Here is a 21,809-nt window from a genome sequence, read left to right on the forward strand (position 1 = left end):
AATATACTTTTTTTCATCACATGTCAAATACAGCAGTCCTAATAATTGCTATTAAACTTAATTGGCAAAGTTCAGTTTCAATAGCAAGAGAAGTGAAGACAAAAAGGCTACTGGTAACTGGAAGTGTTATCATTAGTTCTTTGTCTTTATCACAATATGTAGTGTGTCTCTGAATTACATTAATCTTGTTCACACAAAAAAAAAAATCTACCCTGATTTTTTAAACTAAGAAATGAAGGAAAGCTCCTGGTCTTTGCTAGGTATAATTGCAAAAAAGTGTCTAATAAAAAGCTGTAAGCACATCAATTTTATATCCTGAGCACCTCTAATTGTATTTCCTTCTTCATACTTCTTCACAATGCTTCAGAGGCCTGTTTAAGCTACTCCATAGTTCACTCTGTCTTTGAGGAGACTTGCACTCCCTTATGTCATTGGAATATGAGCCCAGGTTTGTGTCTGCTGTTCAGGCTGCCCAACACAATACAGAGTAACAGGATGGAATTAGGAAAGACAGAATCACACCAGCCATTAGGAGAACACTCAAAAGAACGGTTTGGATGGAGCAAAGTACTTCCTTTGTGGCCGTGCCATCATTTGAGGCCTTTGGACTAGACAGGACAAAGTCCTTGAAGGCACTTGATGGCAAACAATCCTACTTGAAGCAGCATGTGATTGATTGCATGTGACCTGATTCTAGCTGGAACTTCTGTAGACAGGATTTTGATCCCTCTTGAACCAGTGGAACTCTAGCTACCAGCAAGTGTATATAGCTTTGTGCAAAATTCTCCCTTTAGACCTTCTCAATAGCATAGACTCAGTGAATTCTTTTACTGGCCCTATTTTCTCTTTTTGCAGGTTGTTGGTGAATGGAGGTTTAGTCGGATCCACTGTGATATCTTTGTAACCCTTGATGTTATGATGTGTACTGCCAGTATCCTCAACCTCTGTGCCATCAGCATAGACAGGTGAGGGCTGCACAGCAGCAAGTTGCATCAAATCCACAGTAACAAGTCACGGCCATCTTTATATACTCTAATTTTACCTGTGACTCAGAGGCTTGAAAATTACGAGAGCTAGTGTAGCTGATGTCTCCTGAAGAGTAATTTAGAGGACCTATGTGAGGTCTGAGCAGGGATTCCATCAGAAGCAGATATAGTAACACTAGTCTTGAGAGTGAAAATGTAATTGTGTGTATACATCCCCATTAGTTCAGTGCTTCTGTCTTTTCAAACACCAGTGGGAAGGCAGTAGCTCGGAGAGAGTGCAAATAAAATGCTATGCTAAGCTGACCCCAGCCTCGTGCCTTCCAAAACAGGGAACGCAGACATCTGGGAGATGTGTGAAATATGACTTGCCCTCTATTCTCTTGCTGGTCCAGGCTTTCAAACACAGCAACGAGATGTCATTTCCTACAAAGTTTGTCAGCACTGGCAGAATAACAATGGACTGGGTCTGTCTCTTCACATTGCAGGTACACAGCAGTAGCAATGCCAATGCTGTATAACACCCGCTACAGCTCGAAGCGCAGGGTCACGGCCATGATTGCTGTGGTCTGGGTGCTTTCATTTGCCATCTCCTGCCCGCTCCTCTTTGGCCTCAACAACACAGGTGAGTGTTATGCCACCTGCAGCTGGCTATTGGCATCTTCCTGGCTTTACTGGGTCCCCAAGTAGTCCTGTGTTACAAGTCAGGAATAAACATGAGGTTTTAGGTGTATCAGGATGCATCCATCTCTGTTTCAGGTGTCCTCTCCCCGTGTCATTCCAGCTGTTTGTCAGCTGCTTCTGGATCTGTTTCATCTCTTTGCTGTTCCAGACCAGTGTTTCAGACACAGCAGAACTGAGGTTACGTAGATGTTTACACAACACTCACCAAAGTTACGTTAACATTCATCCACTACAAAATCAAAAATCCCTCTTATATTAAAACATGTGAAAAGGAAATTTGTGGGACAAATAGCTTCACCGAGACAGGAGAGAAAAGAACTGGCTGTTCAGCCATCAGTTTCATAGGAAGACTGGATTGTATACAGCATGGGATTGGTAGGCTTTTAATTATAATGCAAGCAATAGCCAGGGATTTTGGGTTGTATGTGACTCCCAAGGGGAGTTTGCTGTTCTGGTATTTCTGTTCCATCTGACACGGTAGTTTCCTTTAGAATCTGAACCCCTTACTGTCTTGGTATCTCTGTGCCTTCTGAAAGAGGGAGAGAAGAGGGTGAAGATGGTGCTAGCTCCTAGCAGCAGGGACAACAAGCCTGAAACTTTTTGTCTTCCAGATGAGAATGAATGCATCATTGCCAACCCTACCTTTGTCGTGTATTCCTCTATCGTCTCCTTCTACGTTCCCTTCATTGTCACCCTGCTGGTGTATGTGCAGATCTACATAGTCCTCCAGAAGCGCAGGAAACGTGTCACCACTAAGCTCAGCAGCCGTGGCCTGGACTCAGACACACAAGCCCCGCTGAAGGTAACTAAACCTCTGCCTTGCTCTCAGCAGACTCGGTCTGTTCCCCTTCCTGCTCCACTTCATTCCCCAAAGCACTTCCTCCTTTTCTCGAATGACACTGCCTGGACTAGATGAAATACTGCATCAGAAAGGTGAATGCTGTGTCCTGTGCCATTTGGGAGTCCCACTTGCACACTCTGGATTATCAGGTCACTGGCTGGTGCTTCTCTGGCCTCCCTGGAGCTCAGGGGATGTTTCAGCAGCAGATCTGCATGAGGAGCTGCTTCATTAACCAGGCTGCATTTCCTTTGGTTCTGCTGAATTTGGGTTGGGGTACCTGAGACTACAGGCTGTACTATTTTCTAAGTCAGTCTTGCTCTTGTGACGAAGAACTTAAATGGAAATTGTTTGCGTGGCTGGGGTGCGATCTACATCACTAGTAATGATCTCTCTACACTGAAAACAGCCTCTCAGAGCAGGAGATATGTATAGAAGTGGAGTCCAGCTGAGCATGTTAAGTGTGAGACTACTTGTCAAAACACTACTCTCGCAGAACATGCCAGGGAGGAATGTATATTCCCAGAGGCAAACTTCAAACTGCATTGCCTCAGAGGCCAGTACCATGTCAAGCAAAAGAGGGAGTGAGACAGGGATTGACCAAAACATAAACAGATCTCTGTGGTTTCTTTCCTCTGGTGAGAATCACGAGGCGTAGTTGCCTCCATTATTGCTTCTTCAGAGCAGTTTTGCACCAGTCTTAGCACCTTGGCCACACTGACTAATTTCTGCTTCATGCTCTGTGTTTGTATTTCCACCTGCGTCCCTTACCAGCTCCCCTTCCCAATTACTCTCTGCTTGTGTAACCTCTGAGCTGGTGCTTGCCCCTTAGGACAAATGCACTCATCCAGAAGACGTCAAGCTCTGCACAGTTATTGTGAAGTCCAATGGGAGTTTCCAAGTTAATAAGCGCAAAGTGGTGAGTGTTTAAGAGAAGTGGTAGCTTTTCAGAGCATTTAGCTTCCCCCTTTTCTCCTCTTAGGACACAAAATGAATTTCTGTAAGGTGGGAGAAAAATAAACTAAGAACAAAGGTTACCATCCAATCTCAAAATTTAAATATTCTTCCCATTCCTTAGAGTGAAGCAGGGGGTTTAAGATCATAGAACTCAAAAAGCCAGACTAAGCTCACCTAAAGATCAGCTATAAAAGCCATGACATTTTAACATTTTGTGTCTTTGATTTTCTTCTCCTCTGTTATTTATTTTAAGTCTCGGACTGCATTGGTTTGGTTGGGTTTTGCTTGTTGATTTCGTTTTTGTTTATATTCTGAAGACCTAAATAAAATCCATGGGGAGTGGAAACAGTGTCTCTCCCATTTCTTAACCTCTTTGTGCAATAAAGGAGAGTCATTCACTGCAGTTGTACCCAAACGTATTCTTCTCTGTAAACACTTCACAGCCCTTTCCCCAAGCATCTACCAAAAACATAGGGAGAAGAGGGATTGATTGCTCTTCAGCATCATCCAGCTTCACTCTGTAAGGAGTGTTCATTGCTTCTCTCTGTATATTTATGTGTCTTTATGTTGTGGACATTTGATTCTTGTCCAGGAGGTGGAGAGTCACATAGAAGAGATGGAAATGGTGTCCAGTACCAGTCCCCCTGAGAAAACCACCATCAAACCTGCAGCACCAAGTAACCATCAGTTGGTTGTGCCAGTGGCTTCTAATCGGGGCACAAACTCAACCCTGCAGGGAGCCTTGGACAGCCCTGGGAAGCTAGAGAAGAATGGACATGCCAAAGAAACACCCCACACAGCCAAGGTCTTTGAGACCCAGTCTCTGCCCAATGGCAAGACGAGAAACTTTCTCAAGGCTCTGAGCAGGAGGAAATTGTCACAACAGAAGGAAAAGAGAGCCACTAAGATGCTAGCCATTGTACTTGGTGAGAGAGCACATTGGCTTCCTCTTGTGTTTCTGCAGAAAACCAAGAGCTACCAAGAATTAGGGTAGCCGGTCTGAATGTCTAATGTAGACTGTTTTTTCCAGGCCTCCACAGAAATAACTTCACTTGAAACATTAGAGGACATGTAGGCAAGAGGCTGCCAATAAGAAGGCTTCCTCCTTCCCAGCTAGAAACAGGTCACAGTGCTGTACGAAAGGCTCAGAAAGCTGTCCATCTGCGGGGTGTTTGGACTGCCACAAGACAGCTGGGTGCAGGGGCGAGAGAACTCATGGGCTTTCTAGAACACAAAAGGCAGCATAGTTTCTCAGCAAGAAACTGGTACCTCTGAAGGCCAGATTTTTTGATGTAACTGGTCTAATCACACCAGCAAAGAAGTTCTCTGGTACTCAGAATATATACTATGATACTTAACAGACAAACAGAAGGCTTATTCATCAGGGAAACATTTTTCCTTCATACCCAAAAGAACCTTACTGTTCTCATAGTCTCTAAATTTGTCCAGCTTTCAGAAATCAAAATCTGTCTCTTTCCTTTCCCCCCAGGTGTTTTCATCATCTGCTGGCTCCCATTCTTCATCACTCACATCCTGAACATGCACTGCGATTGCAACATCCCCCCAGCAATGTACAGCGTCTTTACGTGGCTTGGATATGTCAACAGTGCTGTCAACCCGATTATTTACACCACCTTCAACATTGAATTTCGCAAGGCTTTCCTGAAGATCCTCCACTGTTAAAAGTAAAAACAGCAACCACGTTTTCCAGAATGAGAAAAAATAACCCCAATGCCATTCACGCACACAAATGGGCAGCCATGGAGAGGTCTCGAGCTCTTGTGTTGGGCATGAGGCCTGCAGTGTTACACCAGTGCCGTGCCCATGCACCTCCTGGTGCAGATGCAACGAGGACCTTCATGTGGGAGGTTCTGTCATTCCTCAAGCTGACCTTTGGGCTCCGGGATGCCAATCCCAAGGGCACTTTTCAGAGCTACCCTCACACTGTGTTTGAAGTGGAAGCAAAAATCAAGACACACTCATTTGATTCTTGCCTGTGGCCATCTAACCTTGAGTGCATTAAACACAGGCGCAGAGCCATGTGTTGGTAGCGGTAGGTCACTGCTGCTACTGGCTTGCGTGTCATGTCATTGATAAAATTCTCACCAAAGACAAGACCATCTTTTCTGCTTTGCAATAGGAGCCAGACAGAGCTTGCGGACAATCTGTGCAATAGCTTTGCCTTCACCTTGAGCTGACTCACCCAGTATCAAACTTCTGAAGCCTTGAGAAAAACCTTTAAAACATCTCCAAGTGGGCTAAGAAGATTCTGCCACCTACAGATCCAGCCCCTGCAACAATGTGGGCCTACAAGCAACAGGCAGAAGGAAGAAAGGGAGCACAGGTCTCATGTGGGACCACTACATAAGTGTAAATATGAATAAATAGGATGAATTGAACAGAAGCCTAAGCCAAAAAACAGACGGAGCGAAACTAAAGAAGTGATACCTTGTATTGCATGGTATACATTCAGATCAAGCAGGACACCAACTATCATCTATCATCAGCCAGCCCAGCAGCAATTTCTGCCCACCAGCATCTCATCTCCACTCTCATACAAGAAGTTACAAAACTAGGTGAGGAGTGTTAGTGTGGTGAATGTAGAAACAGGAAGACAATGTGCCAGGTGTGGCATCTGCAGCCATGTCTGCCTCAGATGTGAACTTGAGCAAGTCAGCTAAGCTAGGTCCAGTTCTTCTCACCTAACTTTGGGGTGCCATGAAGCCAAGGACCACTTCAGATATGATTTGCCTATGTCTCTCAATATAGAGACTACAGAATAACATCGTGCCTAAATTAATTTAAATTAACAGTAAATGATATTAAACTGTGTGTTTTGGAAAAAGCCAGAATAAAAGCCTAAGAAAGTCCCTAGCTGGGCCTGGTCCTGTGTCCAAGTTGGACTCTGGAAAGGTCTGGATGTTTCCAGCATCCCTTACTCTCTGATACCTATCTTTCATTCATTAAAACAAACGAAAACCCATAATAGCCTAATTTCACCACACTGACTCTGGCATTACCAAATCCACACTGTACTTACTAATTGTACTCAGTTCACAATATATTTTGTAATATCTCTGTAAATAAAATATAGTTAGATTAATAAAATGACATAGAAATAGGCCTGGCTAGAAACTAATGTTGGATCTGGAAAACTAGATGATTACAAAAGCCATATGCAGAGGAAGGTTCCCAAGTTCTAGCTACCTGCTGTTTTCTAAAGATGTTAAAACACAATCTGGAGAGCAATATAATCCCTTTTCTTTCTATGCAGTTTGTGGAATATTCACATAGTTTCTGCTTCAGAATAGATGAAGACTGCTGCCAATGGGGGCTCTTTTATTCCCTGGTTTTCCTATATTGCTAACAAAGCCTTTTCCTATGGGATGGATTGTGCTGGTAAAATGTGTTCCAGCTGTATATTAAGAAGAGATTATGTCAAGCAGCTATAGCTAAAAGCTATAATGCTTTCAGCCATTTTCTGAAATTGAAACAGGACTCCCACCCTGATCCAAGCTTTCCATTCTAAACCTTGTATTCCTGGAAAAGGCTGATGACCGATGTTATCAGTATTTAGCCCATGGACTTTTACAGCATTTGAATGTGGCTCTTCAAGGCCTGCTCACAGCTATAAATTTAAATGAAGAATGATCTTACAGATGCCTAAATGTGTCCCACCTTAGTGAAGGATTTTAGGTTATACTCTCAGAAGAAATAGGTCCTACATATTAACTAAATAGGAGAGTACATGCTTATCAGAGCAACATTTTTTGACATACATGAGCTAGGTGTTACATGATGCTGTCAGAACAAAACATTAAGAACATGTAAGATGGGGCCGGGCACTCTTCTGTCTTAGCATTGTAATGCACAGCTAGGGAACCTTTGTACTTTGTATGTTAATAGGATTATAGCAAGGAAAAAACCCCACTTCTTACAGAAGCACAGGAAACTTTCCAATCCTTTTTTAATTACAAAATTGGAAACACTGACCCAAGAGATCTCACGCACAAGCTATCTCTCCTTTTTCTTTTCCTCCCCAATTTTAACCAAGCAAGTTTGCTCAGTGATAGGAATCAACTCAGACTGGTATTACTTAAAAGATTCAAAGAATAATGTAAAGCTGGTAGGTTTTTTAGTGGAAAAATAGTAATGAGCTATTGCTCAATTTTCTAACGTATTCACAATGGCAAAGCCATTGGTGCCATTGGACTTTAAGCTAACAGGTAGGAAGCTTAATCAAAATAGAAAATAATATGCATAAAAGAAAGAAAGCTTTAAAGCATTTGGAAGTTGCCATAGGTGGTATTTGCCCTGTATTAAACCTGGTGTGAGCCCTCAAAATAAGTGGAATCTAAACAGTGTCTTAACCTTGTCCCATAATTTTATTTTGTGTTCAGTGTTAACCCAGGACAAAATCCTCATCTTCAATACTGTGGACCTTGTTCGAACATTTTCTTTCTGAATCTAGATGCAGAGGTTTATCACTCAACTCACCTGAACTACTGGACTCACTGATGAAAGACTCTTCCAAACCGTCATGGAGGAAAAAGCTGCTGAAAAAGGGCCTATGTCCTTCATATGTTTGCTAACGTGGACCAAAAAAAGCCCGGTGTCATTTCCTAGAGATTACGTATTTGTTGGGAGAAGTTACCTGCAGCCCATCATTCACCCCAATGACATTTTAAGCCACTCATTCCTAACATTCCAGACTCAACGGTATCTTGTGGAAGATACCAACTGCCCTTGGAAAGGCAGTAATGCCATGTCTGTTCATCTCCTCTGCAGCAGGTTTTCCTTTCCCATAATACATCTACACTTAAAGACAACAAAATAAAGCACCTTCTACCCACGAATCAAGCCTTCACAACTCTCTTTGAAAGAGGACCAAAATATATCATCCTCTGGCTTTAAAAAGAATGAACTAATGCCAAGAGCAAGGACAGTCTTTGCAATCTGTTTGTACAGCACCTGGTGCAATGACAACCAGCCCATAGTTACGATGGAAAGTGTTTGTTGCAGTCAGTCGCATCATGCAGGACTCTGAGGCCTCTTTCCCACAGATCTGCGTCTGGCAAACACAGTCCTCACTGTTACTTCCACTCTGGAAAAAAACATTGCTTTCCCAAGGACTTCAGATGGAGGGACATGCTGATGATGGTAAGGGTACCGATATGTTTTTTAAATCACGTTAGTGAGAAGATTTCATTTCTTCGTTCCTGAAGAAGAACTTAAGACCCTTGCTATAGTCCCTATTTTGTGATTCATTATTTGTAATTGAAGCTTTAGTTCTGCTTATTGAGTCTTCCTGTTCCTGCTTTTCTTCCCCGAGATTCACAGCTTCCTGAAGCCCGTGTGGCTCTCTGCACCCCTGAACAGGTTTTAATTAAGAAGCTAGTGAATTCTGCCTGCACTGTATTTGGCGCTTGCCTGCTTGCTCCCACTACAGTCATGATACTGTTTATCTTCCTGACTGAAGAGTAAACTAATTACAGTAGGTCTAACTAGCTTATTAAATCCTGCTGAAATGAAAAGGAAAACAGGAAAAAAAAAAGCCACTACCTCTGTGGTGAAAATCTCCAGTGAAAACATGACTCCCTGAAGAGTCAAGAATGTGTAATACCCATCACAAGTACATGTGACACCAACAAATGTCTTCATGCAGCACTGTAATTAAATAGAGACTTGCACAAGCTACCCTGATGTTATATGCTTATTTTGTTCTTTATGCCAGGAGCAGCAACTTAGCTGTAAGGGGCCAGACTCCAGGGACCTACACTTATGCTATACATAATACAAACATGTAACAGGAAAAGATGGCCTTCAGGGGAGATCTTGTATTTCTTCTAACTTACTTTTCAGATTAGTTGCATTTTTGTTTTTCTCCCTTATGTCAGTTCACCCTTAAGAATTCTAGCTTTTGTCTAGACTGAAGCTTGGAGAATCAGACATGGGAAAAAAAGGATGCAGAAAGACACAGACAGAAAAGAAAATGTTCCTAAATTTCTCCATCTCTCTTCTCTTCTAGACAGAAGCAGACTGGGGAGGATTTGGAGGAGGAAGGGATGAAAACAGATAAGTACCTAGACAAGAGCAGTCATGCTGGTACTTCTGGCATCACACAGCTGCCTGTATTTACTTTTTGGCACTACTCATTTACATCTGGTGCATAGCAGTACAGGTTCAAGATGGGGATATAAAGCCACTGCTCTCACTGGGACATTGTCTACCTCAGCTGTTGAAGTTGAGGGAAAAAGCTATATACAAGTCAAATATAAGCACCAATACGTATGAGTTTGGTTGGCAACAATAGACAATTGTGTCGAATCTACAAACTCACAATCTCCCTGCATGGAGAAACAAACAGAAGCTGTCAGACCACTATAGCACTGCAGACAATTTGTATGATAAGTACAGTATTTTACCACTGTGTTTTGTACAGAAGTTAATATGCTCAAAACCTGTAATTATGGACTTTGCTTGGTTAAGCACACCTAGCATAAGAATTCACATCAGTGGGAGTATTTCAGCTGTCCACATCTATCACTTGGGCTTGCATACAAGGTTTTGGTGAAGACGCTGTATAGGGCTGGCAGTGCAGAAGACATGCTGCAGCTGAGCCCTTTATAGTAGTTTATGCAAAGGTCAAGTAACCAGTCATGTGGAGGGGTTTTTTTCCCCTTCTGTGTTTCACTTGATTTTTATGCTAGAGAACTTCAATATTTCCTTTAGGAATATTTACTTTCATGTTGCTCTTACTGTTACACTGTTTCATTAAGCTAAGTGCTGAAATGTTTGGTATTTATGTAAGAACGAATCCAGTAGATGCATGTGGACCTCAGCCAGGCTTAGTGAGCACAACAGTAAAACCTCAGCTTAGGCTGCTACAAAATTGGGGTTCATGAATTGTTCTCTCCAAGATTATTTTCTTTATACAAAAAAGAAAAAAAAAAAAAATCCTTCCTCCTGCTAGGATATAAAACTATGTATCTGTAAGAATTAAAAAGCTGAAATATCTGTTCAAGGGCATTTTGGATCCTTGGCATGAACCGAAGGTCTGCTCAGTTTTGAACCAACACAGAACAGAAAGGTAATCCCTGCCCTGACATCTTCAGTTTATACAGTAACCAGAATCTCCAAAGCTGCTAAATTCAACTGATGCTTAATTCTCCTTGCTGTATGATCCAACTCAATGACTGATGGAAAATTAGGTGCTCAAGCAACCATAACACAACAGAATAAATGACATTCCAAGCTGAAACAACAGGACACACACCATCTTGGTTTTAGTTTGTCTAGCCACACCCTGTCAGGATAAAAGGCCAGCTCCTATGAGGTTCTCCCTTACAGCAAAATTGCATTTCTGAGTCTATGGACTACAAAACAACCACAGCAACCACTGCCAGCAAGCACTGTTCACACCATCCAAAAGAAATAAAACAGAACTGACCTGTCCATGTCCTGGGGCATTTGAGCGAGCCCTGTAGTTTCAGGTTAGGTCTGACAGATTAATGGATTATGCTTTCTTCTGCACATCTGGCGAAAAAGAGAGAAAACCGGCTGCACTTGTTAATTAAACTCACGCTTTTTAATCAAAGCTTCTTTTAATAGTTAAAACTGCTCCCCCCACTCCTGTTTTTTGACAATATCAGACTGTCTGCTTCATAAATAGCTTTTGACTCATAAATAACAACTTTCTTCACCAAAGAAAGAGTGATGATGGTGGACTAAATGTATTAGGGTATAATGAATAATTAGCAGACCTAGAAATGCGTTCAAAGAGACTTAAGAAACAAAGCAAATCCCAGGTCCTTTGAAGGAGGAAAAGTGTTCTGTATTCCCAAGCTGCCATGCTGGGCCCATAAAAAAAAGTGGGATAATGAAAACAAGTGAGCACATTTAACCAAGCTTAGCTTTGCTTCCCTGCTGCATGCAATCAACTGTATCCATAGCTTTGATGAGACTGTAAAGATTACATCACTTAAATCTCAGCTGCAGGATTTTTTGCCAGACTTACTGAAGGAAAGCAAGCAAACAGCACAGAGGTTTTGTGCTTGCTCTACATCAGAAGCCATCACTCCTGTTGATAACCAAGCCATTACAAAGATATTAACACATAGCTAGAGGAGTTTGTAACATGTAACAGGAATACAACTTGTGCACTAGTAGCAAGTTTTGTCAAAGTAAAGCAAAACAGAAGCTACAAATACACAGAAAGCTGATTAAAATAGGCTCTATAGGGTGATTGTGGAATTCAGCTGCCATCACTTCACTGGAGAGTCTCCTTAACACCGAACAGACGAGGTAAATCAGCCTCTCAGGCCTACCACCTGAGATCCATCCAAGAGGGCAGGGGTCTGCACGTCTCCTGCCTAACCCAGAATCAGTGCTGACAGGTAGCTGTAAAAACACAACATTTCGGCAACATGCTGGTTTCCTGCTCCAGCAAGCCCCATGCTCACATCACAAGCCTTCTGCTCCCTGCATCACTTCACACACACTCCATTTCAGCAGCATCTTCCTTGCTTTAACTTCTAGGGTTCCTTTAGCCCCTTTTGGGCCACTGTCATGTGCCTAGCTCATCCAGAAGCTGGGGACAGATGCTGCATTACCTTTTCACCTAGGGCCTGTCCTGCAGGGAGAGCTGGGACAGGAAATATCTTCAGATTGCTGGTCACAGCGAGTCCTGCTGCTGTTCACGATTAACAGGTCCCAGGCTCTGAGTGAGCAGAGGACAGGGAACCATATAAACCTCTGCCTGTGATCTCAGTATAGCCAGAGGATCCAGAAACTGTCCAGATCCCTTTTGTACAGGGCGTAATGCTTGTAACAGTCTGCAGCAGAAGACTTAATCCAGGCATTGTCAGGGCCTGAGTCCTCACCAGCAGGCAACACCTTTATGAACCTGGCACACACAGATGTCCTGTCCTACATGAAATGCTGCACTGTTTCTTCCTGCTCCTAAACAGAACAGACTTCAGCATCACTGGAACAGAATTAGAGGCTGCTGTTGTGGGCTTTTAATAGTGACTACTGCACATGGGGAAGACAAGCGTCCTCACAGGTATCTCTGCTTCCTATCTGTATTAATCTGTGATTTAACCACTACATAAACCCCTTTCAGTTGCATGCAGACCAGATGTAAAGGGCTGCAAACCTCGCTTGGGAGAAAATCAGGTCACAACTTCAGAGTTTGTAACTCCATCAAACATTTCATAATAACCATTGTTAATATTTCTTTAACAATGCAGCCATGAAGCTGATTTTCTTTTCAGACCACAGGAAAAAGCAAGAAAACCAAAAATTGACATCAGCAAGAAATCTAATCTTCTATCCAAATAACAGCAACGAAGAAAATCTCTGTGCTGATCTTGTGACTTCACAGAGCTCTGTCAAACCATAAGCTGGAAAATGTACAAGGCTACAGAGGAAAATCCAGGAGCTCGAAACAGGATGGAATGATATAGGTTATGAGTTGAGAACTTGTCTGTGTGAAGAAATGGACAGTCAGTGCTAGTCTAAACAAATAGGTGTGTACTTTTCTTGCAGAATACCTCCCTCCCTTTGGGACAGCTTTAGTCATAAACAAAAGTGGCTTTGATCAAACATAATTCTTCTAGCTTGCTAGAATAAACCAGCAAGATTGCAGAGCAGCTGCTGTGGTTCCTTTAGAGACACTTGAAGTGTAATGGCATGAGAATGTCTTCTCTCACAGCAGGGGACAGCCAATGACTGGGCTGAAGCTGTCATAAATACTGTGGTGTGCTCTGGCTAGTACGTTAAAAATATACTTATGTGCCCATGTCTGGCCTGGATTAAATCCATTGCATTAAATGATTCAATGACACATGGAATTGATATCAAAGAGCTGAGCTACTGCTTCTACCTCCCTGTGGGCCGTGGGCCAGGTTTCCTAGAGAGAATAGTACAGATAATGATACAGAATTAAAGGGTTTGACCCAAAACAAAACTGGTGAGTTTTGAATCTAAATCTAATGAGTAGGCTGGCTAAAAGCAGAGACATCAGGAAAAATATTTATGCTTTTGTAGCACTGTACACCCACTTTGCACTCTGTTTTGCCATAAATGACAGTACAAGTGCAGAACAACAGGGAATCAGCTTCTGCAATCTCCATGAAGGCAGGAGTCTAGATGCAAAAGTCACACCAAATTAACCTAGAGATGTAGATTTATGACGGAATTATTGCGGCTTGGCAATTTACAGTAATCGAGTTTGTGCATGTTCTCAGCTGGTGGCAGATGCTCTAGGTTACCTTCCTTCATTATGGTTACATTAACATGCCTACCTTGAACTCGCTGTGAGTTAAGATTATGCAAAGAGTGATTTACTGGGGCTCAGTTAATGCGTGGTAACCTGTTTAGCCACAGAGATATGCCTATGTGTCTGAGCCTGCTTATCAAAGGAAACATTCAGGTCTATGTCGCAGTTCTCAGGGCATCATATAAGGAACATGTCTGATTGCCTTTTTGATAAACAAGCTGGGTAAATGACTTCAAAGATGAAACCAGAATCAGCCAAGAAGATTACAGAGTGTGAAATACTAGGAACTGGAACATGATTCAGAGATACCAGTGAAAGCCAAGTGCTGGTACATTCTGCCATCCTCTTAATTAAAAAAGCAAAGGGAAGTTTTCCATGAAGCAGGTTAATTTTGAGACGCACTTCTTCACCCAGCCTGTCTGACAAAGAAAGGCTCTCCAAATAAAGCAAGGTGCTTGGAAACAGATATTTAAAACCAAAAGCCTTGGAGTAAAGCTGTCACCCTGCAGTAACAAGCACCGCACTTCCACCAAAGTGGCGCCAGCAATGGGGTAGGGCACCCCCATTCACAGCAGGTTCATCCCAGCACGTCTTCATGCTAAAGATGAGAGCAGAGGCCTTAAGAAGTATATTTACTGCCTGCGAGAGGAGGAGCTGACTGTAAGCATGTGTGTATGTGCACAAGCATGCTGGGCAGGTAAATTCATAAGCAGAGAGGATATTTTTGCAATAAAACCTGTCTTCCAGCTTTGCACTCAGAGTGCATGTTCCCCAAAAGCCTGAAATCCATGCTTGTGCTTTCTGCATGTCACCTAGCACCTTCCAGACAACCCTGTTCCTGAGCTCATTTACTAATTAGCTCCAAAATCTGCCTTAACCCACTGTGGCTCCCTTCCCTACAAACAGCTTTAAAACTCTTAACCTCTGCTGAAAGCCAAAGCTATGTATCTTTCAGCACAGGGATTGTGGAGAAGACATGAGCTGAAATACATGCAATAAAAACACTCATTTGAGAGTAATTTCCCTTCTCAAGTTCTCTGTCAGCTTTAGGACCAAAAAATCCCCAGTAAAATTTGAGTAGAAAAGCCAAAGCTATCTAAAGAAGCATATTTCTTCCTGAAATCAGAGTGCAGCTCCAGTTCCCAAGGAACTAATCCTTGCTATTTAGCCCATCTGGATACATCTGGAGCACAGTTCACTTGACATGAAGGTTCAAGCAGCAAAGCTGACAATTGTAAGCATTTGGTTTTTGGCTTGGTTTAAGGCTCTATTTTCTCCCAATCTAGATCAATACTGCATGAAAGAGGCAATTTATCAACTGTGCCTAGCTGCCATGGCCCATGAAACCCAATCAGAGCTAAAAGTAGTAATTACTGCAATTACCCTGGTCTATGCTGACAGGCTACAAGAGTCAACACTCCAACACGTGCATTCACCCACACAACAGGCTCAGAGTAGGACTGTGGAAACTGGCCCCCATGGTAATTAATCATAGCAAGCATCAGTCACTCTGTCACCTCCGGCTGCTCAGAGCAAGTATCTGACAGCTGAATGCCAAGGCTGAAAGTGGAGCTGCAGCAGGAGTGTCAAGGATTCAGTTAATCTTGGCCATGGACAGTTCAAGTCTCATCACTGTGGCAATCATTCTCTAGACAGCAAGAGCACAGTTTGAAGGGACCAGCACTGTTACTCCCTGTTATGTGGTTCACTCGAGTATTTAGCTGCAGAGGAATGGGTGGTGGTGTTAGTTATTGTCTGCCCACATCACGGTCTCACTGTGTTCCTATGTCCAACTCCGGGAGTTGAGACCAGCCTTGTTCACATGCCAAGCTCATCAATATACCCATGTCTTCAAAACCAACAGCTTTTGGAAAGATTTGGATTGTGACTAAGTATATTTATCAGTGACTAATTATGATGCATGTTGTTACTGCTCTGTTGTGAACACAACCATTGTAGTGGTAGTCCAGGAACATGATGGTGACTTGCAAATATTTGTAGACCTGTTGACCCACGCAAAATAAGTGCCTCCAACTTCAGCTGTGAATGGCCTTCCTCCTGCCCTAAACCAGGGTCATCATACTAGGCTACTGCTCCAGAGGAAAATCCCTGCTCTTCACTCTTAATGAATTACCTTTCTGCATCAGGGTAGAAATTGTTCAAAGAATAGCATTATATGCCACAAAGGCAGAAAACCAGAACATGCAGCCATCACATCAGCTTCTACAGACCTCAAAGGTGCCTGAAGATAAATTTGGTTGCACTTCAAGAGCTCCTCTGGCCAGAAACAGACAAAGGATGCAAAAGAGAGAACACCTGAGGATTTAGTCTGCCAGACCTTGCTTGATTTGGGCATCAGTGTCTTTGGAAATCTTTTAAAGGTCTAACTGAAGCCTTTGGGTTTCATATAGAAAATTTGGGTGACTTGCTGTTAAATGAGCTGATCTTACTAGCTTTAAAATCTTGGAAACCAGTGCACTTGCCTTACTCATGTGATTCCCTCTTTCCCTAAGTAGTGGCATTCTCTGCGTCAAACCTTACTTCAAACTGGTGCTCAGATAAATGCTTCACATTCCCATTGGTCTTTCTGTGGAGAAAGACACTTGCTTGAGCCAGCTGAACCACAGAGGATGCACTGTATTTTCCACCTGAACACCGTTTGTCTGCATCACAGAATAACAGGTTGAAAGGGACCTCAAGGATCATCCGGTCCAATGTCTGGATACTGTGCACAAGCTAAGAGCTGTGCTAATGTATTGCATCTCTTCCTTCCTCACTGTCCTGGCTGTGCCCTAACATGCAACCAAGGAGATGCAGTAGTAAGCACTGTAGAGCTTTCTCAAGGTAAATGCAGTGTGAGCCAAGCTGAGCAGTCACAGTATGCAGCAGATACTCAAGGGCAGCAAGGGGTCAGATGCAACTTTCATTTGGCAAACTGATCGTGCTAGGTAAAAAGGCCAGAGCTGTACTAAGCTGGGGAGGGAATGTCAACTTCTGTTAGCATGTGCAGCCGTTCAGTTCTGATTTAAGAAAATCTCCCCTGCTCAGGTGCTGAAGTGGTTTTCCTCTGTTGCTGCTGTATGGATATGTTTCTCCAACTAGGCTCAAGAAACACCCATTTAACTCAGTCCTTCAGCAATGTGAAGTGTCTTGGCATGCTGAATATCTTGTTAACGTGGTAATATCCTTCAAAACACTTCTTTTCAAAGAACCTCACCACATATTGGGCGAGTTCAACCTTTTCTCTGGTTTTGTCTGTTTATTTTATGGTGGTGATTGTTGTTCTTTTTCCCCCCGTTACTTTTTAAAACTGTCTCAGTGGATTCGTGTGTTGTGACATTTTCCTGCATTTACCGGAGTCTCTAGGGATAAGCCGTAAACAGAACACAACTGTGCTCAGCCAAAAGGAGCAACGTATTGGCCAAATAAACCTTCTCAGCTCTCCTGGGAGAAATCATGCTGGGTGTTAGACAACAAATACTTCTTCAAAATAAAGTGGCAGGTCAGTCTCAACAAAACCTTTTGGCATACTGGAGTCTTCTCCAAAAAGACAAATTAATTCCCTGAACTCCTTATAAGGATTAGTTGGGATTTTTTCCTACTTGGAGCAGGCAGAAAAGTTTGTCCAAAGAATAGCAATAAGATCTATCATATGGTAATAAGAACACTCCTCTGCCTTACTAAGAAATAAGCTTGTGCTGAAGAGCAGTAGAAGTGCTGTGGAATGAGCCCAGATATGCCCCAAACTGAAATTTTGTCAAAGCTAAATTCTGTCAGTAGCCATCACGTTTCCCTTCTCTAAAGTAATGGCGCTGTTCCACAGGATCAACAGCAGCAAATAAATGCTCACTTTATCCTTTATTGCAGCTAATTACTATACCTCTTTATTGTTGATCCTGGCCTCATCTTCCTCTCTGTAATTGCTCCAGATGGAGGTTGAATCTTTACAGTGGTATTTTTCACTAGTAAGGTTGTTTGGGTTTTGGTTTGTTTTTTTGAGGGGGTGTGTGTGGGGGTGGTGGGGGGGGTGGTGGTGGTGTTTGTTTTATTTTTAATTCTGAGCACAGTTACCACATATCTCTAGGATGGAAAGTTAAGTCACATTCTGTGGGGTTGGCTGAGCTTTCTGTCCCTTTTGATCTTTTATCGTCTTGATTTTTCAGTTTTCAAACCAGATTTTTTCAAACAGAAATTAAGCACTTGTGCAATAAATAAATGGTAGTTCGTGATAGCTACATGCAAGTTGATTCACAAATCACCTGTTAACTGAATTGTATTCATGCATCTGAGTGTATCATAAAGGGGTATTCATATTCTAAAGAGCAAAAAAGTACGAGGATATTTATTCCAGGAGTTCACACTTGTCCCCCTGAATAAGTGGCGTTAACAGAAGGGAGTTGTAATCAAATCAGAGCTAAGCTCTTCACTCCAATCCCTTGTGGTTAACTTAAGCTAAGCTTAAATACAGGTTAACTCATTAAACAGTTGCTGGGACCCAAAACCTCATTCTGGTAACCCTTACTCATAAATTCCAACTCCTTTGGGTAAATCTGAGAGACTCACTTAAAAGAAAAGCTACTGCATCGTGTCCTTGTAAAAGCAGAGCTATTTGTTAAACGCAGCAATTCTCAGTGACTCATAACAGCATCAGCAGTCTTTCTTGCTAACCAAACAGAACACAGCTTTTCAACACAGATACAATGAGCAACTACCTCTCTACATCATTATGTGATTAATTCTATTCCCATAGGATCTTATTCTATTTGTAAATCACCTATCCAGGAGAGTTTGGTCCATGATCCAGGGCTTGGTAACATAAAAACGATGATGTTTTGTATACTTCTAGTTGGGCGGGACTGACTTGTTTTTAGGTGCAATTGTTTACATCCTTTTTTGAATTATAGCAAGGAAGATATAGATTAAACTCTAAGTAACTTTCTTTCCCCCCCCCCCCCCCACTGTAAAAATAGTATAGTGGAATGAATTGCCCTTGGAAGTAATGTCTGTAACTGATAATTTTTAAAGACAAGTTAGAGACAGGTGTTTTGGGGATGATTTAATGTGGAGGACAGGATACTATCCTTGGGGTTCCTTCCAGTTGTATTAAAAACACTGCTCTTGGTAGCACCAATCACTGCCAGAAAAAAAGCTATTTACTTCAAGTAAAGACATCGTCCTTGATTTCTTCTAGGTTTGAGTCAGCTAACCTGTTGGGCTACCAGTACCCCTCTGCTTCAACAAGTTTGTTTTAGGCCAGAATTCAGCACAAACAACAGGCAAGTTTGCTGGTCCAAAAGAGGCTGCAAATCAGACATGAGACAAAGCATTAACAAGTTTTTGCTGAATGAAGTGGAGGATATGCAGTGCTCTGCATGGAAGCAGTGCTGCAACCACATCGGGCTGACTCAGGTCGAAAGAGGCAATCTCCGTAGAAAGAGCACAGATTTGTCTCTGGCTTTATTCACACGAGACAACTCTTGTACTAGGCAGGCTTTTCCTAATGGGAGCACTCCCCTGGTGTTTCAGTCTTTCTAAGGTTTTAGCCCAGCTCCCGTCAGAGGTGCAAAAGAAGCTGCTTTCTTTGGGGGGGCCTCTTGCGCAGGGTCTTTGCCCTGCATGTGACAAACATCCCAAGCACAGCTCCGTCGGTTGCTGACCACCCCAAACACAAGGCAGCTTCTGCTGGGAAGCAGCTTTATGGTCCCGAACCTCTGAGGCAGCCAATGTCACTCATTACAGTAGGGATATGGGCTTGTCTGTGTACAGAAGACTTTTCCTAAAGTGTTAGGAGCAGAGGACTAAACCGCCAAAGCAAGAGTCAGAACCATGGTATCTCCTCACCAGACTGCCTCCATGCTGTTGAACTCAGGCCTCTCTCATGCCCTAACAATGTACTGTCAAGCTTTAAAAACCGCCATTGTTGGGTTGTGGTTTGGGCATTGTTTCTGGTTTCTTTGGGTTTTTCTTTTTCTTCTCTTCCCAGAAAGGAGAAGAAGGGGTTATAGCTGGGCCAGTAGCAAATTGCAGAAGAGAAGGGTTTCATGCTGTGCTCTAAGTCGGAATAAAGTATAAACTGATGACAAGATCAAAAAATATTCAACTTGCTGAAGATGAAATGCCTGTTAGGAGAAAAGAGCAAGCACTCCTTGATATCCAAACAGGAACTTTCTTCCATTACTCTGATGGAAGTTCTCACACCTGCATGCAAGGACAGAACTGGGCAGAGAGTTGCTTTTTGAAATGATGCATGGTTTTTATTTCAAAGGAAGATGACAAAAATACTCCCTAAAGCCGGGGAGTAGCACAGGTAAGTGATGGATAGTCTGGAAAGACAGCAGCCAGAGCAGGATTAGTTCTGTCAGGCCATGAAAAACCTGTGAAGGGAGTAAGGCATGTCTTACACTGATGTCTAATACAGTACAGATCCTACAACCACCTCCTTGTAACAAAAAGAAACACATAGCATTCACTATTTCTTCTTACATTAAAATCACTCCCTCCTACATTCACATCATTGCTGTCAGAAACATCTTGATTCTCCACACTTAAGGGGGCATGGAAAAAACCAAGCATTTCTGCTAAAAATAGACATTTTTTCCAAGCTGTACTTATTCAGATCTGTTTTCTCCAAAATGCAGGATTATTTTAATTTAATCACATATCTGCATAGTTCTAGTACTGCCAAACAAACAAACTGTAGTCACTAGCAAGCAGGAGCTTTCCACCCCTCCAGGTTTGCCACTGCTGAGAGAAGACTGCTTAGATAAGCAGACACTGGAAACACCCAGAGGAAAGTAGTGACTTCAAAAGGTTTCTGTTATGAAAATCCACTGCTTCAGAAAACTTTCGGCAAAACGGTAGAACTGCCCACAGAACTAAATGCTGCTTAACCTGAAGCTGTCTGCGTAGAAGCACAAGGCAGCATCGCACACAGACACAAAGTCTTTGAAGATCCGTTTATGTGATAAAGTATGCCAAGCAATTCAGAGACAGCAGGGAATAAAAAGGTCAAGGTTCCAACACATTTGGATCAGCCAAAAGATCCGAGGTCTTACATCAGGGCAGAGACAGGATGAAAATTAAGGAGTCTGAGTCTTAATGAAGGTAATTTTTAAAAACAAGAAGAGAGCAACAGATACAATAGAGAAGAAAAGCAATGGACATTTAAAAGCAGACATGTGGGATTCCAACCAGGACATGCAATTTGAATGACAATGTGTTATGACCATATGATCTTACAACCAGATTCATACCAATAGAAGAAATCATTCTGCAAGTGAGATGTGACTGGGCATACAGATGATACCAAGGATGGATTCATGCTGAGAAAAGAATAGAACTCTTTTACTCCTTTTCAGAGCATCTCCCTGCTTCCATTTAATTAATGCAGATGTATCTTAATGGGAGAAAAATTTTTCTTTCCCTCACCCTCTTCCACTGTGGACCATTCTTGTACCAGGCTGTGAAGTAAAACTGTATGATCTGAATGGCAAGAAACACCGAAATCCTTAGTCCTTACTTTGGAGAACAATCTCTTACATGATTTTTTTTCCCCAGTTTTGTAGAGGGGATGATATTCTAGCAATGACTTTCCAATCCGTTCCTCCAACTTGTCTCTTGGTGCATGCTAGTCATAAATTAAAGTTAACCCTCCTCAAGCCAGATACTTTCCACAGCTCTCTTGTGGAAGAAATTCAGATATTGCAAGGATGTAGAATCAGCAAGAGACAAGTCTGTTCTAATGATCCCTCTTCGTAAATGATATGCCACTATGTTTTTTCCCCAGAATAAGCCTTATGACCAATCCTGCTGTCCCTATGGCACTTGAGTCAAAAAGACCTTATAGGCCAGTTCTGGCCAGCCAGAAGAAATTTCTGGTGTGATATTTGCTTTTGTTTCAGATCAGAAAGATGCCAGAGCACTGACACTTTACACTGAGCATTATTTTGAATCCTGTAGCGTTGAAGCAAAGATTTTGATGGGTGATCAATGCAAAATGAAAGCAAACAGAAAGATTTAATTTCAAAACATTTTACGGTAAAGAGTTCCCCACAGAAGACTTAAA

The 21,809-nt window shown here is 42.4% G+C and overlaps 1 protein-coding gene across 4 annotated transcripts in view; it reads left to right on the plus strand.

Annotated features, from left to right (window-relative positions):
• The window catches only part of DRD2 (dopamine receptor D2), a 33,104-nt gene extending 23,980 nt beyond the window's left edge, over positions 1-9,124 (plus strand). The window contains exons 3-9 of one of the 4 annotated variants that reach the window (XR_003994288.1): positions 856-965; positions 1,472-1,608; positions 2,279-2,469; positions 3,338-3,424; positions 4,055-4,388; positions 4,952-6,038; positions 7,934-9,124. Coding sequence is in view for 2 of the 4 variants with exons in the window: in XM_030505571.1 (XP_030361431.1) it covers positions 856-965; positions 1,472-1,608; positions 2,279-2,469; positions 3,338-3,424; positions 4,055-4,388; positions 4,952-5,145 (1,053 nt within the window). In the remaining 2 variants the exon portion in view is untranslated. Of the gene's footprint in view, positions 1-855; positions 966-1,471; positions 1,609-2,278; positions 2,470-3,337; positions 3,425-4,054; positions 4,389-4,951 lie in introns of all 4 variants that reach the window. The other 3 variants (XR_003994289.1, XM_030505571.1, XM_030505572.1) reach the window with 3 other exon arrangements.
• The last annotated feature ends 12,685 nt before the right edge of the window (positions 9,125-21,809 follow it).

The sequence above is a fragment of the Strigops habroptila genome, chromosome 17, assembly GCF_004027225.2.
Source record: "Strigops habroptila isolate Jane chromosome 17, bStrHab1.2.pri, whole genome shotgun sequence".
Taxonomy (NCBI): Eukaryota; Metazoa; Chordata; class Aves; order Psittaciformes; family Psittacidae; genus Strigops; species Strigops habroptila.